Raw genomic sequence first — 15472 nt, forward strand, 5'->3', positions numbered from 1 at the left:
CAGGTTTCCAGGCCATCAATTAATAGAATTTATGATGGAAGACAGTCTTCAGCCATTTCAAGAAGAAGGAGCGGGTGAAGAATTGTGGCATGGAGCTGAAAGGAACAGACTAGCGTAAATGACCAGTTCCCCAAAAAGATCCTGAAGCGACACAAGGTCCTGTTCCTAGTCTGACACAGCTTCATTCAGAAAGGGCTCCCGTGCTGTCATCACCTTTAAGAAAGTGACAGTGAGGGGAGAAAAACAAGGCAATTCAAGGGCTGATCTTAAAGAGAAGGAGAGGAGAAGGTTAATTGGTTCCAGGCCGTTGATTAACAGAATTTATATTGAATGACATTCTTACTTTATCCATGGGGGCTTCCGAGAAGAATACAATATTTCCTTTCCAGGGAACGGGTTAGTGGCAATGCTCAAGAGTGGCAGGAAGGTTGTGATGTGAAGATAATGGACTTAGGATCCAGAACTAGGATGAATCAGTTTGTGCAGGAGGCACTACAGATGCTCCACAGGAGGGGCGAGCTGGAATCTGCTTCCAGCTTAAGGAATCTCCATTTACCAATTAGTTTCTCTCTGTCTTGTATTTTTATTGTTTTGTTTACTTCAAATTTAATCACAGCTATTAAAGCTGTGATTTTGAGTTTACGTCTTTCTGCTGAGTGGTCTAAAGTGATCTGCTCCTGTGACAGATTGGCGGTGATGTAATTTTCCCAACAACTGATTACAATGCAGCCACTCATCTAAACAGGGCATTTTGTAGAGGATATTGCAAATGTGGCAGTGTTTCTCGAAACAATGGTGATCTCAAAAATACTAAAAACAATTTCTCAAAACCATAACTCAACTTCTTTCCCAAAATACTGTTTCGACTTTCATCTCAAAATTACAACTTTATTCTCAAAATGATCAACAATATTTTTTTCCACTAGCGTTTTGGGATCTCCTTTAATCTCTCTGGAGACACCAGCCATACCATACTTTGTTTCAGCCCTTTCTACTTTTTCTCTGCTTTTCAAGAATTAAACAATTTTTCCTCTGAATTTCTGCTTCATTCTTTATCAGTTTTTTTCTCTGAGTCTAGCAGCTTGTCTTCTAAATGCAACCTCAATTCACAGTTATGGAGTTATGGAGTCATAACTCCATACATGTTAGTCAGTGATGATGGACCTTTCCTTCTGTTTCCTTCTGTTTTATTTTTTTTTTCTAACTTTCGTTCATAGTCCACATATTTTTTCTTTTTTTTTCTTTTTCCACATACTTTTTCTTTCAGTCTTTAAATAGACTGGATAATGATGATGACTGGAAACAGGTGAGAACACCACTGACACAGGAAATAGAACTAAACTGACAAAAGTCCAAACTGAACACACCGGGTCAATGACCCAGGTACACTGACAGTACATAACACTACATATACTTTCTGACAATAAAACAAAAAGTTTGTTGACTCTCCACTGGCATGTCTGCAATTACAGTAAGTACTTTGTATCTTAAACCTACAGTATTTTTGATGGTTACTTGGTGGTGATAGCTTTGGCTGAAAAAAGAAAACCAAAGGTATGTTTCTATAGAACTTAATGGTAAATTTCTGACTTGGCCTCGGTGCACTGAAAACTCTTTTTTTTTCACATAACATAAGCCAAGCTTTATTAACAAGAATAATCTGAAGTATGTGATCAAATCAGGTTATATTGAGTATTTATAATACTGTACCATCTGTAAAATGCTGTAATTTTTTTTATATGCAGTCTATGTTATTACAGTGCAAATACAAAAATGCATATAGTGATATTTAATAACATATTTAAACTAATTGATGTATTCTGAATTGATCCACAAGATGTTGAACACATTTTCTTCTTATCTTAGCTATTCATAGTTCAATTCCTATCTCCTCAATAAAAGATATTAGGCACCCTTCAATGGGAATGTTAATGATAGCCTTTTATTTAAATGCATAATTTCGGACATTATTAGTGTTGAAAACAGTTATTATATTGAAGCCATGTTTTCTGTATTGCAATGAAAAAGGTCAAATTTTACCTGTAAACAGAATGGACACATCATCTTTTCTCTTTGTAGTGATCTTAAAGCTGCTGCAAATGACGAGAGAGAACATGAGGGGATCTAAAGTGGAAGAGCATCTGCCAAGTAAGCAGGAGACAAGCGTGTCTTTAAATCCATTTTCAAATAGCAACAAAATTCCTGGTTTATCATAGGGTAATGAAATGATCATTTAATGACCTATAGTGATGAGTATTGTGATCATGTGCATCATTTCATCAAAGTGCCTGTTGCTTAGAACTTCACTCTACATCTGTTTAGTTGTACATGATAGACATGGATCATCTTGTGGAAAATACAAGAATTTTGTATTTGTTGAAAGATAACTGTGTAATGAGACACATTGCAGTGTTTGATGTAATGCCAGTTTATGGTTTTACAGGGCACCTTCTGCACAGCATTACTAACAGCAGCTGTGAAGGAAACAATTTCATCACCTTAACAAATGGAAAGTCATTTTCTTTGTGACAGTGGCTGCAAGTGGGAGAGAAGTTGCAGGGACACCTGACAACGAACATCTCTCAGGTGTTGTCACGAGGGCTCGGAGCTGAATAGAGTGTTATTCTCCTCTCTCAGTTATGACACGGTGACAGAGGAGGGGCGACTGTGTATGAGAGGGACACAGAATGACAAAGGATGAACGCTGCAGTTACTAAAAATAAACCCAAGAACGAGAACATCAAAACATTTGAATCGCAAGGTCAGCCTGAGAGAACAAGAAGAAAAGCAGCACAGTCACTCAATGCAACGTTCATTTTATAAACTTAGAAAATCAAGACAATTTGACAGGAAGGAAAATACATTTACCTAAATTAAATGAGATAATAATGTACACTTTGAAATGAACCTCACTTTATATTTTTCAAGGAAAATGGAAAATTAGGTATAGCATTTTACTGAAACATCTCCACACATTCAGTATATAAGTAAAAAAAAAAGAAAATTCTGCAGTTCTTGAAAGCTTGGAAGTCAATATCTGGTATAGCCAACTTTATTCTTTAACACTCTTCTTTAAGCAGTCTTCAGGAATAGCCTTCTTGAAGGACACTCAAACCTTTTCTTTCCATGTCAACATGCATTTGGTTTCACTCGCTGTCAAGATGTTCCCACACTGCTATCAGTCCATAACGGATAGTTTTCCAGTTTGTGTTTGTCTATCCAGGTATGCTTTTACTGCATTGGCAGTGTATTTGGTATGACTGATATGCTGCAAAATTAAGCTCTTGCTTCTGAATTTTTTCAGATGGTATTGCATGGTGGAACACAATCTGAGAGTATTTTTATGTCTTCAGAATTCTATCAATTTTGACAAAATCTCAAACACCGCTGACTGAAATGGAGCCTCAAACCATTCTAGCCAATAAAAGTATTTCTTACGGCTATAATCCTGTCTTGGTGTCTGCTCTTGAGCTGGGGTTTTTTGGTTAGTCCTGACAGTCAGCACAAGGACTAGACTAAAAGTGAATGAAAAAAACACCAATGTCCAGAAAGGCTGAAGAACTTTAGCAAATTTCACAACAAAGTGTGTCTAGTTGCAACTGGGCAGAAGTTGTATCTTTCATTGTGTAAACATTCATAGCTAATCCAGTTGAAAGACCAATGCCTAATGCCTTAGAAAATGCAAATGCATAAATAAAATGAATGAATGAATATTTAAAGGATAGGCATAAAAGCCATGAGATGCTTCTTGTTCATTTATCGTTGTTATGATCAGAAAGCACCTGCTCTAAGTAGTATCTCCATGCTGCCCTTTTATGAGTAACACATCAGAGCAGGTGGGCAAGTCTTAACCTATTCTGTCTCTAATGAAGTATGCTGCACAGTACTGAACTTACTTCAGGGATATATTAAGTTACACATGCGTCAAGGCTCACGTCTGGCTCAGGATTTGATGAATACCCATGATACATGGTTTGTTTTTCACTTAGCTACACTGATTAAAACCTGGAAAGAACTGTTACCATGGGCGTCTCACCTGTGGAATTAATTATCCCACGTTGCATCCTCTGACTTCCTGATAAACAAGCCATTCAGAAGAGTCTGTGATCTCATTGTTGCAGGACTCTAACCAGGTAGGAACACCACTGTTATGAGCTAATAGTTGTTGTAATGCTTTTTCATATGTGTGTGTGTGTGTGTATTTTTGTATTATGTTTTACATTATTTTTCAGGAAACTGCAAGAGCTTTTTTAATCTCTCCAGCAAAATGCCAAGCCAGCTTGAGAGTGCAATGGATGCACTGATGACAGTTTTCTACAATTACTCGGGGAACGATGGAGATAAATACAAGCTCAACAAGGGCGAGCTGAAGGAACTCTTGAACAGTGAGCTCACTGACTTCCTCACGGTAAAGCTGATGTTTGAATGCAATGATTATTTTGTTGTTTGTTTTATCTGTTGGGCATTTAGACAAAGATTTGATGTCGTGCAGAGATTTCAAAAGGAAGCACCATCCCTGTATAGATTTAAATTAATGGGAACATGTTGGTGTACTGAAGTATGACTGTGCATTTCATTAACTGAACCATAATGAACAATAGTAATTGCATTAATTTGCTTATGGATCTTGAACACTTTGAAGTCTTATTCACTTAAAAGTCAATCTTAAGAGTGACGTGTTCAAATGATGTAACATCCTGACCTTGTTGGAGGAAATTGTTTTTTCATTGATTGCTTTCTTGCTGTCAAAGTGTAACTGCTTGTGGCTCTCACATGAAACCACCATGGCAAATAAATGATGCGGGAAGAGAGATAGATAAGGTCATTTGAGATAAATCCCTGCCCCTGAGTCTGTGTGATAGCAGCGCGTACAAACCTGCAATTTCAAATGATTGAGACCACACCAACAACAAAACAGCCAAGGTCTAAAAGCTGATGCCTTCAGATATCTTTCTTGTTACTGTCCGTCCCCCTTCATGTGGTGGGAGGCCTCAGGTGCTCGCACATCATCATCATCATCATCAGTGACCCATATCACCTCCAAATATAGACACCCTCGTGATGTCATCACATCCCTGTGGGCTATAGTCACCTCTGAGAATAGACACAGTGGCGTTCACCCTGAGTTTCTGCCAACAGGAAACTTTGACACTTGACAACCAAAGCATGATACAGTACTTACTACTACATGTTCTGTCTTGATAGAATTGATAGAATTTTAAAAAGTAATACAAAATTCAAATTAAGTGTGCTCTTGATTAGGATTGTTAGATTTATTTACTGATAAAACATGCAGCTGGTAGTCTTGCATTTTTCATGTTCATGTCTACTGTCGACTTTTACTCTCACTCAAGGTGACTCTGTATTTTAACGTAGTTTTGAGCTTTTCAGACCAAATTTAAATTGAAACTACATTACACTACTGCTGTGGTGATATTTTTTCTAATTTAAATAAACCCCAAGTGTGGATTTTAATTTTAACCTTCTGAGAAGTGCTGACTTTAGTGCCGCGACGGAAAGATCACTGGAGCCTTGGAGGTTAGAGGACGAATTAGAAAAACGTCTTGTTTCTCAGTCATGGAGGAAATGAGCAAAGTAATAAATGTCGCATTTGATTAGCTGAGGCTCATGGGTCATTTAGTGGCAGCATCACTCTGCTCACCACTGGACATGGGGCTTTGCCTTGAGTCAATATCAACCACCAGTAACAGTCACATTTTATGCATTATTACCGGAAGCTTAGAAGTGTTGAAGGTATTTGGCTAAGAAGTCGATAATATTGGTAACAAGTTTGTTTTATGGGAAAATCATTACAAGGCATTACAAGAGCCACAAAGACATAATCAGTCCAATTGCATATTTGTTGAATCACTATCTGTTTGTGTTTTGTTTTCAGTCTCAGAAAGATCCCATGCTGGTGGAGAAAATCATGAATGACCTGGACTCTAACAAGGACAACGAGGTGGATTTCAATGAGTTTGTTGTGTTGGTGGCAGCTCTGACTGTTGCCTGCAACGACTTCTTCCAAGAGCAACAGAAGAAAAAGAAATAGGTGTCCAAACAAACCCAATGTCCATCCACATTTTAAGCTGAAGCTGAATTGTGTCGTAGTTTTCCCAGAGCATAGGATTGTCATTTGTGGATGTAAACGTAACAATTTACAGACTGGAGCTGTTAAACAATCACTTGATCTCACATCAACCTTGTCTTTTACAAATTATTTTATTTTTTTGTTATAAATATAACTAGAAAAGCCCTTTCCTTAAGCCCTCCATGGTGTTGTTATTGTTGTTTTTTGTGTATGGAAGTGTTTCATCCAAACCTTTGTGCATAAATGTGTAACTGCTTTTCTTTTAGTTTAGTCTGCAAAAGAAAGAATAACTTACTGTTGATTAATTCAGAGGTATTTTCCTTAAAAATGATAATGTGGTCATCTAAAAACTTTTCCTAAATCCTTACAAGATTTTGTTCCAACAGATGTCCCAGTTGACTCTCCCACTTACTCAGTTTTAAAGGTCATATGTTTATTTAATATCTTAAGGATGCAATGAATGGTTTCACATTTACTCTTAGCCTCCATTCCCTAAGGGGAAATACCTTTTCCTGGCACAAAATTAGAGTCGTGGAAAGATACGCAGGCCCACAGTGATTTAGCCAAGTGTTCCCTTGTGAAAGGAATAAATGTCTCACTGCTATATTCCATGTGTGGTATTGTGTGCACTTTTGAACAATTTTGACTTCAGCGTTGTCTTTCAATAATTTCTTATATGGCCACAAATCAAACCTACTAAAGATTCTTGAAGACATCATGTTAAAAGTAAATGCACTTAATAAATGTAAATCTATCCTGTGTGACGTATTTTGTGCTGATCCACTGTCTTGCACAAGTCTTGCATTCAAAACATTACTTGAGTAAAAGTAAACAATTCTAAGGTGCAAAAGTAAAGGTGTTATTTTTTATTACACACACTAATAAATTGCTTAAAATACAAGAAATTTCACAATCTTACTTCTGAAAACAATTAAATGATGCAATCTGACTGTATTATCCTGTAAAGCTTACAGTGCATTCAAACTCCAGTAAAACAGTAAATTGTTACAGTATAAAATTACTATTATAGTAAATGCACTATTGTACCAAAAACTGTATCATAAGAAAACAGGTAATTGGTTTTATTAAAATATGTGAAAAGCATCAGGCATTTAATGATAGCTGTTCACATTAAATACTTAATATACAATTTTAAAGGTTGCAAGGAACCCACACCTTTCCAAAGGCTCACAATACAAAGCTGAGGGGTTATTAGCTCTTTATTGTGGCACAACTGGATTAACTTTGTTTCAATTTCTATCCAATTTTGAATTGAAATAGCTGTTCTGGCCAGTTAAGGACATAAAGGAAGACTACACAGATGGAGTGCAGTTTAGTGCAGTGCAGTTGTAAATAATATGCATACAAACTGAATCAGGTCAAGCAAATGGTTTAAATGAGCATAAAACTGAAATACTCTTGCACGAGTTTCTACCTTAGTAAATATACTTTCTACAGCTATAAAAAATCAAATTCAACTTTCTGAATCAGAAAGGCTGTACTTTTGGGAAATGACTGTGTACTATGTCTTTATGACGCATGGTGATCCCAAGTTGGGTCCAGCTGGCTCAGCCAAACACACAGATACAACATCCCCTCAAGCAGAAATGCAGATTTTTCTGACCTTGGGAAGGACAAAAGTGTACACTGAAGCTGTATTTTCTAAGGGTTTTCCTCCCTTTCTATCTCTTTTTCTCTTGCTCTCAGCCCATTTCCCAAAATACCTAACTAGACAGTTAATTTGCAGTGATATTCTCAGCTGTGACGTGGACAAAATTACTGAAACAAAATCCAGAGGCAAGTCTGATGCTTTTATGTGAGCAGATGGTGCTTGCACAAACCCTCACCACGACAATGCAATTTGTCTGTGATTGGCTGTAATCGAGCAGGATAATCACCCCATGGGAAGATGCCATGCCGTAATTATGCGTTTTGTTCAATTTTTAAAAGGTTGCAATCAATTCTAAGTGTCATTTGATAATTTTTAAATGTGGATATTTATATTCTCACTCGTGTGATTGCCCTCCACTTTCACAAACCTCTTCCGAATGTTCATGTGATTGTCTCTTTATTTCCTGTGAGCGTCATGTTCAGGAACTGGCTTCTAGCAGAGCAAAAAAAAAACCTACCCATCACACAAAGTTTGAGTCATCAGGCGTGATCAGATCTTCGTGTCCTGTGTCAGTGTATTCATTCAGCTATTGTGAGGGGAAATGTATCCAAATTATATGGGGCAGCTAAGAAATTGTTAACATAAAAGTGGTTGCACCTAAAGCACAATTGCATCTTTCTAGCACAAAGGCATTACTAGAGAGAGATTTTTAAAGCAGAAATTTTTCATAATGTAGTAATTTTCTTATTTGTTAAAAAAAAAACTATAATTCCAAAAAGCATAATTTAATCTATACCTAATATAATGTAAGAGGACGGAGAAAACAAATAATATTAAAAATTAAAAAATTGTTAAAAAGAAAGATGTGACAATAAAAAACAAGAGTGTTTTTGACACTTCAAAGAGAGAGATAATGGGATATTAAAGAGGACATAAGAGACAACTGATGAAATATTATTAGTATTATTGATCTCTAGCACTTGGCAAAAGTACAAGACTCATTCCCTGAACACATTTTGTTGTTGTTTATAAAACTCTAGATAAAACTGCGTCAGTAAATCAATCCAGGAAATGTGCCTCAGATTCGTATTTTCAGTTTTACCAAACATATGCATATGGCACAAAAATTGCGATTTCTATTGACTGAGTTTAGCACAGTTGTAGCTTTTTGGGACAGTTTCTCCTCACTCCAAGTGTCAGCCATCCAAATGTAGCTGCTACCTGTGACGTCTTTAAAATATGCCTCGAGCCCTTATCTCCCACATGCTGTCCGCTCCCCCTTTTCGTCACTCTGTGCGTCACTGTTCGTGTCAGAACTCCTCATTAGGAGTGACCTGTGTTTGTGAGTGTGTGTGTGTAATGCTTTCGGTTTCTTAATATTCTCATCAGCATTTAAAACGTTGTGAAGAGAGCATTTAAATTTGAAATCATTTGTTTTTGACGTCTGTAAAGAAATATTATAATAATAAGGCATAAACTAATAAGAGAAGATAATTTGAATATAATATAAAATCCCATTTTAGAGATTTCTTTTTATTTTCCAATACTGACTGTGTGCTATTAGTAGCAACGTTTTATTTATACATCACACAAACTAAATTCAAAGTCTAAGAAAACTCAAAATATCAAGGCAACATTATTCAATAGATTTTCTTTGAGGTTAACAATAAAATATGTGGTTTGGCACAGGGTATTACACCAGACACTCTTCTTGAAGCAACATCCAGTTGCTTCAAGAAGAGTGTCTGGGCTTGGGAATATCAGTGGGAATACAGAAGCGTGTGGCTTGTAACCCCACCCACCCACTTCTGACCCACCTGCAAACTGTGGCTCTTTTTTTTTTCTTTCTTCTTCTTCTTTTTTTTTTTTTTTTTTTTTTTTTTGCAAATATAAAGAAGGTCCAAGTTGTTTTCTGTTAATTTCCCACTACCACAGATTTATAAAAATGACTAGATGCTTGTTTTTTGTATTTGGTTTCTTGGTGCTCATATAACTAGGTGAATCAAGAAAATGAGAACTCAGTTGTGGAAAGGACACCACACATGAGAGGTAAGTAGCCTAATGTAATTCAGGAGGACATGAAGCTGAACCTGAATCCTTCCACAGTCTGCTGAAATATCTGTAATAGCATGTAATGAGTTCTCTGCAGGTTAGGATTTCACTGATAAATCAGAAGACACTTGCATTGAACTATAATTCTGAAAGAATTTGAATATATTTATTGAGCAATATGAGGTAAAACAAGACAGGCTTTCTATACTTGTCAAATCAGGAAGCTGTAGCAAAAATAAGATTATTACATTGTATTTAGGGGAATAAAGCATGCTGTCTTTGTGTACTAACCTTGGACTTAATGTATGATGATAATGTATTTTGATTAAAATGGTATAGTTAGCTTCATTTATGAAGTCTGGTCATGTTTGCTTGGTCAGCCTCCCCTGTGACTCAGCCAGAAAATGAAAATGACAGGGTTTTTTGTTTTTTTGTTTTTTTGTTTTTGTAAAGAACAAATTAATATTTATTTTAAACACATATTGGTGTTGCTTAGTAACAAATAAGGGGGCAGACTTTCCACAACAGATTGCTTTATCTGGGAAAGTGGTGTGCTCATCAGAGGATGACAAGAGGACAATAGAAAAAACACTTTCCTGATGCCCCTGCTGGAACATGTATGGCCTGATCTGTCTCTCACTGATAGTCCAGTCTTTGTATCACTTACTGGTGCAGTTCTTCACTGAAAATTGTTCTAGTCAAGAATTTACTAAACTGATGCTGAGATTTTAAACTGAAGCTGCTTCAAGACGAAATCTGGGTTTGAGCTAAACTTCCCAGGAGGCCTTTCTAATTACAGTAAGGTCATTAATGATTAATTAAGGACATCAGTTAATCATTAATGTTATTTGTCAAAACAGACATATGGACTCTTTGAAGTTTTGTCAGTGAAGATCAGCAAATATGATTTTCAGTATAAATGATATTTAATATCAAAGATCATTTTTAAATAGGATTTGATTTGTGACCCAAAGACGACTGCTGGCACCTGCCTGTTTTATTACTTTACGGCTTTCAGTAAGTAGTGACCTTTGACAACCAACTGAGCATGTTCTGTGTTACTGAGCTACAATGTATTTGTTAAATAAGAGGACACTTCCTGAACTCCAATATTACTGTGGTTTAAAGAAACTACACGACCAGGAAAAGTACTCCGGACTTCAAGACAGTGCATAAATTGTTCATCTATAACAGATGCTGAGGAATTGTGGGTCTGTTTAATGTATAATGTTTAATTCCAAACCTGTATGGAAATGTAAGAAACACTTTTAGTACCTCATCATGTGACATTGTGGTTCAAGATCCACAATGTGTGTAACTTAAATGTGTGTATGTATAGGATACAAAGGTCTTGAATTTCTTGTAAAGATTTAATGCAATACAGGATATTATAAAAGCAAAAACTATTGCTGAAAAGTGGCTTCGTGATTATGCAGCTGTGATATTTTGAGATGCACTGCACTCAAAATATTGAGTGCCTGTATCTGCTCTAATCTCCTGTTGAGTGATCGACAAATAATTAATAATCTTTGCTGAGAAAGGCCAGATTCAAATGTCAAACTTAATTTTCTGTAGAATAACAGAGGAGTTCGGTATAACTGACAGCATCAAAAGCAAGTTGTGAGTCCAAAACACACACGAGAGGAACATTTGAACTAAACTACGGCTTTATACAAAGAATGTGATGTGGCTGCTGCAAAGCTTTGGTTGACGATTCAATGTCTATCATACTGTACGCACAGGACAGGAAATAGCCAATACAACATGATGTCTTAGATTCTTTGTGTCATGGAGTAAATGCATCATCGGGCTTGTTCATTAACTACATCACTGAGCACAGAGAGAATACATAGGAAGCTGCTTGATTTAGTAACACAGTGCAACAGAACACATTTTCAAACATATAAACATGATCGAGAATGATGGTACAGTCGGTGTAACGTACACTCGTGCAATTAGAAAAACGTGTAACACACAGGCTTTAACAAAAAGGATTTTCTGGTGTAAAGCATCTGAGATCCTAATGGTCTTGCCACTCACTGCTTTTGTATCCACAAACTATTAAGAACAGCACCTTTGTGAAGCACACTGTTGCACAGGTGACCGTTTTCTTCAATGATATTCACAAAATATAAATATAAGGTTATTATTTAGTCACCAATAGCAGCAGCTGCACATATGTTTTGTATCCACACCTTCGCCCACACTATCCAAAAAAGATAAAGACCACCAGTGTGGCTTATTAATACAATACACTACGCTGTCACACACACACAGACATACAGTTGATGGCTATAAAGTCTTGGGCAGTCGTTCATCACCAGCTTGTGCCTGCACATGTCTCTCAATGATAATACACCTTCAGGCCTTTAATCACAGGTCGCCCCATTGGTTTGTGTGATTCAGGCCTTTATATTTTAGAGATACCGCCTGTTGTTTTCTCTGTAGTGACAGCAAGAGTTCGTTATGTACCCAGGACAGTCATCAAAGGCAGTGACATCATTCCACATATGAGGTAATGATGAAGAAACACGTACTCCACTGAACACATGATGGTTTTGCAGACATGGGTTTGCTAAGACAGGAGCCCACAATGTCTGACTTCACCTGATATGCCCTAAATCTCCTGCATTAAACAGGTGACATGTAATTACATTCAACAGTGAATCCATGTTTCTTCTTATATCTTTGCGAATAACTCACTCATAACTGTAGTTGTGACAGAGATGACAGACACATTTTATTAAGATTTGCAGATCCTACTCTACCTCTGTTTTAGTTTTTTGGCAATCTACATTTGCCATGAATATTTCTATGTTGTGTATATAGCTTAAAAGCACTAAATGTTAGCATGGTGCCAAAAACTGGATTATTTAAGCATGCTAGAGGGTGAACATGAGTTAAAAATAAATTTAAAAAAAAAAAAGGATTTAGGAAGCATTTAGCAAAATAACCAGTCGATGTAAACTATATATACAGTCAGGTCCATAAATATTGGGACATCGACACAATTCTAACATTTTTGGCTCTATACACAACCACAATGGATTCCAAATGAAACGAACAAGACGTGCTTTAACTGCAGACTGTCAGCTTTTATTTGAGGGTATTTACATCCAAATCAGGTGAACAGTATAGGAATTATGACAGTTTGTATATGTGCCTCCCACTTCTTAAGGGACCAAAAGTAATGGGACAATTGGCTTCTCAGCTGTTCCATGGCCAGGTGTGTGTTATTCCCTCATTACCCCAATTACAATGAACAAATAAAAGGTCCAGAGTTCATTTCAAGTGTGCTGTTTGCTTTTTGAACCTGTTGCTGTCAACTGCCAGGATGAGATCCAAAGAGCTGTCACTACCAGTGAAGCAAGCCATCATTAGGCTGAAAAAAACAAAACAAACCCATCAGAGAGATTGCAAAAACATCAGGCGTGGCCAAAACAACTGTTTAGAACATTCCCAAAAAGAAGGAACGCACTGGTGAGCTCAGCAACACCAAAAGACTAGGAAGACCACGGGACACAACTGTGGTGGATGACCAAAGAATCCTTTCCCTGGTGAAGAAAACACCCTTCACAACAGTTGGCCAGATCAAGAACACTCTCTAGGAGGCAGGTGTATGTGCGTCAGAGTCAACAATCAAGAGGAGACTCCACCAGTGTGAATACAGAGGGTTCACCACAAGATGTAAACCTTTGGTGAGCCCCAAAAACAGGAAGGCCAGATTAGAGTTTGCCAAACGACATCTGAAAAAGCCGTCGCAGTTCTGGAACAACATCCTATGGACAGATGAGACCAACATCAACTTGTACCAGAGTGATGGGAAGAGAAGAGTATGGAGAAGGAAAGGAACTGCTCATGATCCTAAGCATACCACCTCATCAGTGAAGCATTGTGGTGGAAGTGTCATGGCGTGGGCATGTATGGCTGCCAGTGGAACTGGTTCTCTTGTATTTATTGATGATGTGACTGCTGACAAAAGCAGCACAATGAATTCTGAAGTGTTTCGGGCAATATTATCTGCTCATATTCAGACAAATGCTTCAAAACTCATTGGACGGCGCTTCACAGTGCAGGTGGACAACAACCCAAAGCATACTGCAAAAGCAACCAAAGAGTTTTTGAAGGGAAAGAAGTGGACTGTTTTGCAATGGCCAAGTCAATCACCTGACCTGAATCCGATTGAGCATGTATTTCACTTGCTGAAGACAAAACTGAAGGGAAAATGCCCCAAGAACAAGCAGGAACTGAAGACTGTTGCAGTAGAGGCCTGGCAGAGCATCACCAGGGATGAAACCCGGCGTCTGGTGATGTCTATGCGTTCCAGACTTCAGGCTGTGATTGACTGTAAAGGATTTGCAACCAAATATTAAAAAATGAATGTTTGATTTATGGTTCTTATTCTGTCCCATTACTTTTGGTCCCTCAAGAAGTGGGAGGCACATTTGCAAACTGTTGTAATTCCTACACCGTTCACCTGATTTGGATGTAAATACCCTCAAATAAAAGCTGACACTCTGCAGTTAAAGCATGTCTTGTTCGTTTCATTTGGAATCCATTGTGGTGGTTATAGAGCCAAAAATGTTAGAATTGTGTCGATGTCCCAATATTTATGGACCTGACTGTATATGTGTATGTATATACGTATACATATATAGAATAGAATAGAATATAATAGAATAGAATAGAATAGAATAGAATAGAATTCAACTGTATCGTCATTGCACATGTCACAAGCACAAGGCAACGAAATGCAGTTTGCATCCATCCAGAAGTGCTTTAGCCATGATATAGATATATTACAAAATATATATTAGCAATAATATAGATATATTACAGAAATGGGTCTGTTATAGGTTTGAGGGTACAAAAATGGGTCTATTATGGGTATGTTACAATGTACACGGTATGAAGGTATGTTATGAATATGCTATAACTATAAGTATGTGCAGGCTGTAGTGGGTATACAAGCTATGTACAGGCTATGAACAGGATATAAATATGAAACTATACAGAAATATGCAAGTTATAAACAGTTGTAAACAGTTGTAGAATTATAATTATCGTATTGTGCAGAATGATTGTTTATACAGAGTTATACAGTAGTGCAGTTAAGATAAGTGAAATATGTGGCTAATTTCTACAGAGGCTATATAAAGTGCTAGTGGTTGTGGGTGTGTGTATGTTCAGTCCATTAGTTTAACGTGGGTCAGATGTCAGGAGGCAGAGTTCAGGAGTCTGGCAGCTGTAGGGAAGAAGCTGTTCCGGTACCTGGTGGTCATACATACATACATACAACGCCAACATATTATTTTAAGGTGTGATGTTATGCACAAGGACAAATGTCAGTTTCATCAACTACCCAGAGTATTGAATATTATGACATGTAGAAAGTTGGTTTCATCAGCAGCTTTTTTTTTTTTTTTTTTTGCAGGGCACAGCTAGAGGAAATGCAAAAGTTATATACGTTCGACAGCTTATATTATCTGTGGGATATTTTAATATGCTTAAAAAATTGTAGCATTACAGATTTCCTGCTACTAGGAGGTCAAATCCAAGGTCAAAGTAGAGGTCAAAAGGTCAAATAAAGGTAATATCTTAAAACCTGAAATCTGAGTGCTTTTTTATGAATGAATTAAAAGAGAGTCCATTTTTTTCTTTCTTTTTTTTTTTTGATAATAAGAAAACCCCAGTTGAGTGCTTTGTCATGCAATATC

The 15472-nt window shown here is 37.0% G+C and overlaps 1 protein-coding gene across 1 annotated transcript; it reads left to right on the plus strand.

Annotated features, from left to right (window-relative positions):
• Positions 1–4120: 4120 nt before the first annotated feature.
• On the plus strand, positions 4121–6052 carry s100z (S100 calcium binding protein Z). The gene is made up of 3 exons (XM_063480565.1): positions 4121–4133; positions 4233–4408; positions 5897–6052. Exons 2-3 carry the CDS (start codon positions 4268–4270, stop codon positions 6050–6052), a joined length of 297 nt encoding a protein of 98 aa, XP_063336635.1. The 5' UTR covers positions 4121–4133; positions 4233–4267.
• The last annotated feature ends 9420 nt before the right edge of the window (positions 6053–15472 follow it).

This window comes from Pelmatolapia mariae, linkage group LG7 (genome assembly GCF_036321145.2).
Source record: "Pelmatolapia mariae isolate MD_Pm_ZW linkage group LG7, Pm_UMD_F_2, whole genome shotgun sequence".
NCBI lineage: Eukaryota > Metazoa > Chordata > Actinopteri > Cichliformes > Cichlidae > Pelmatolapia > Pelmatolapia mariae.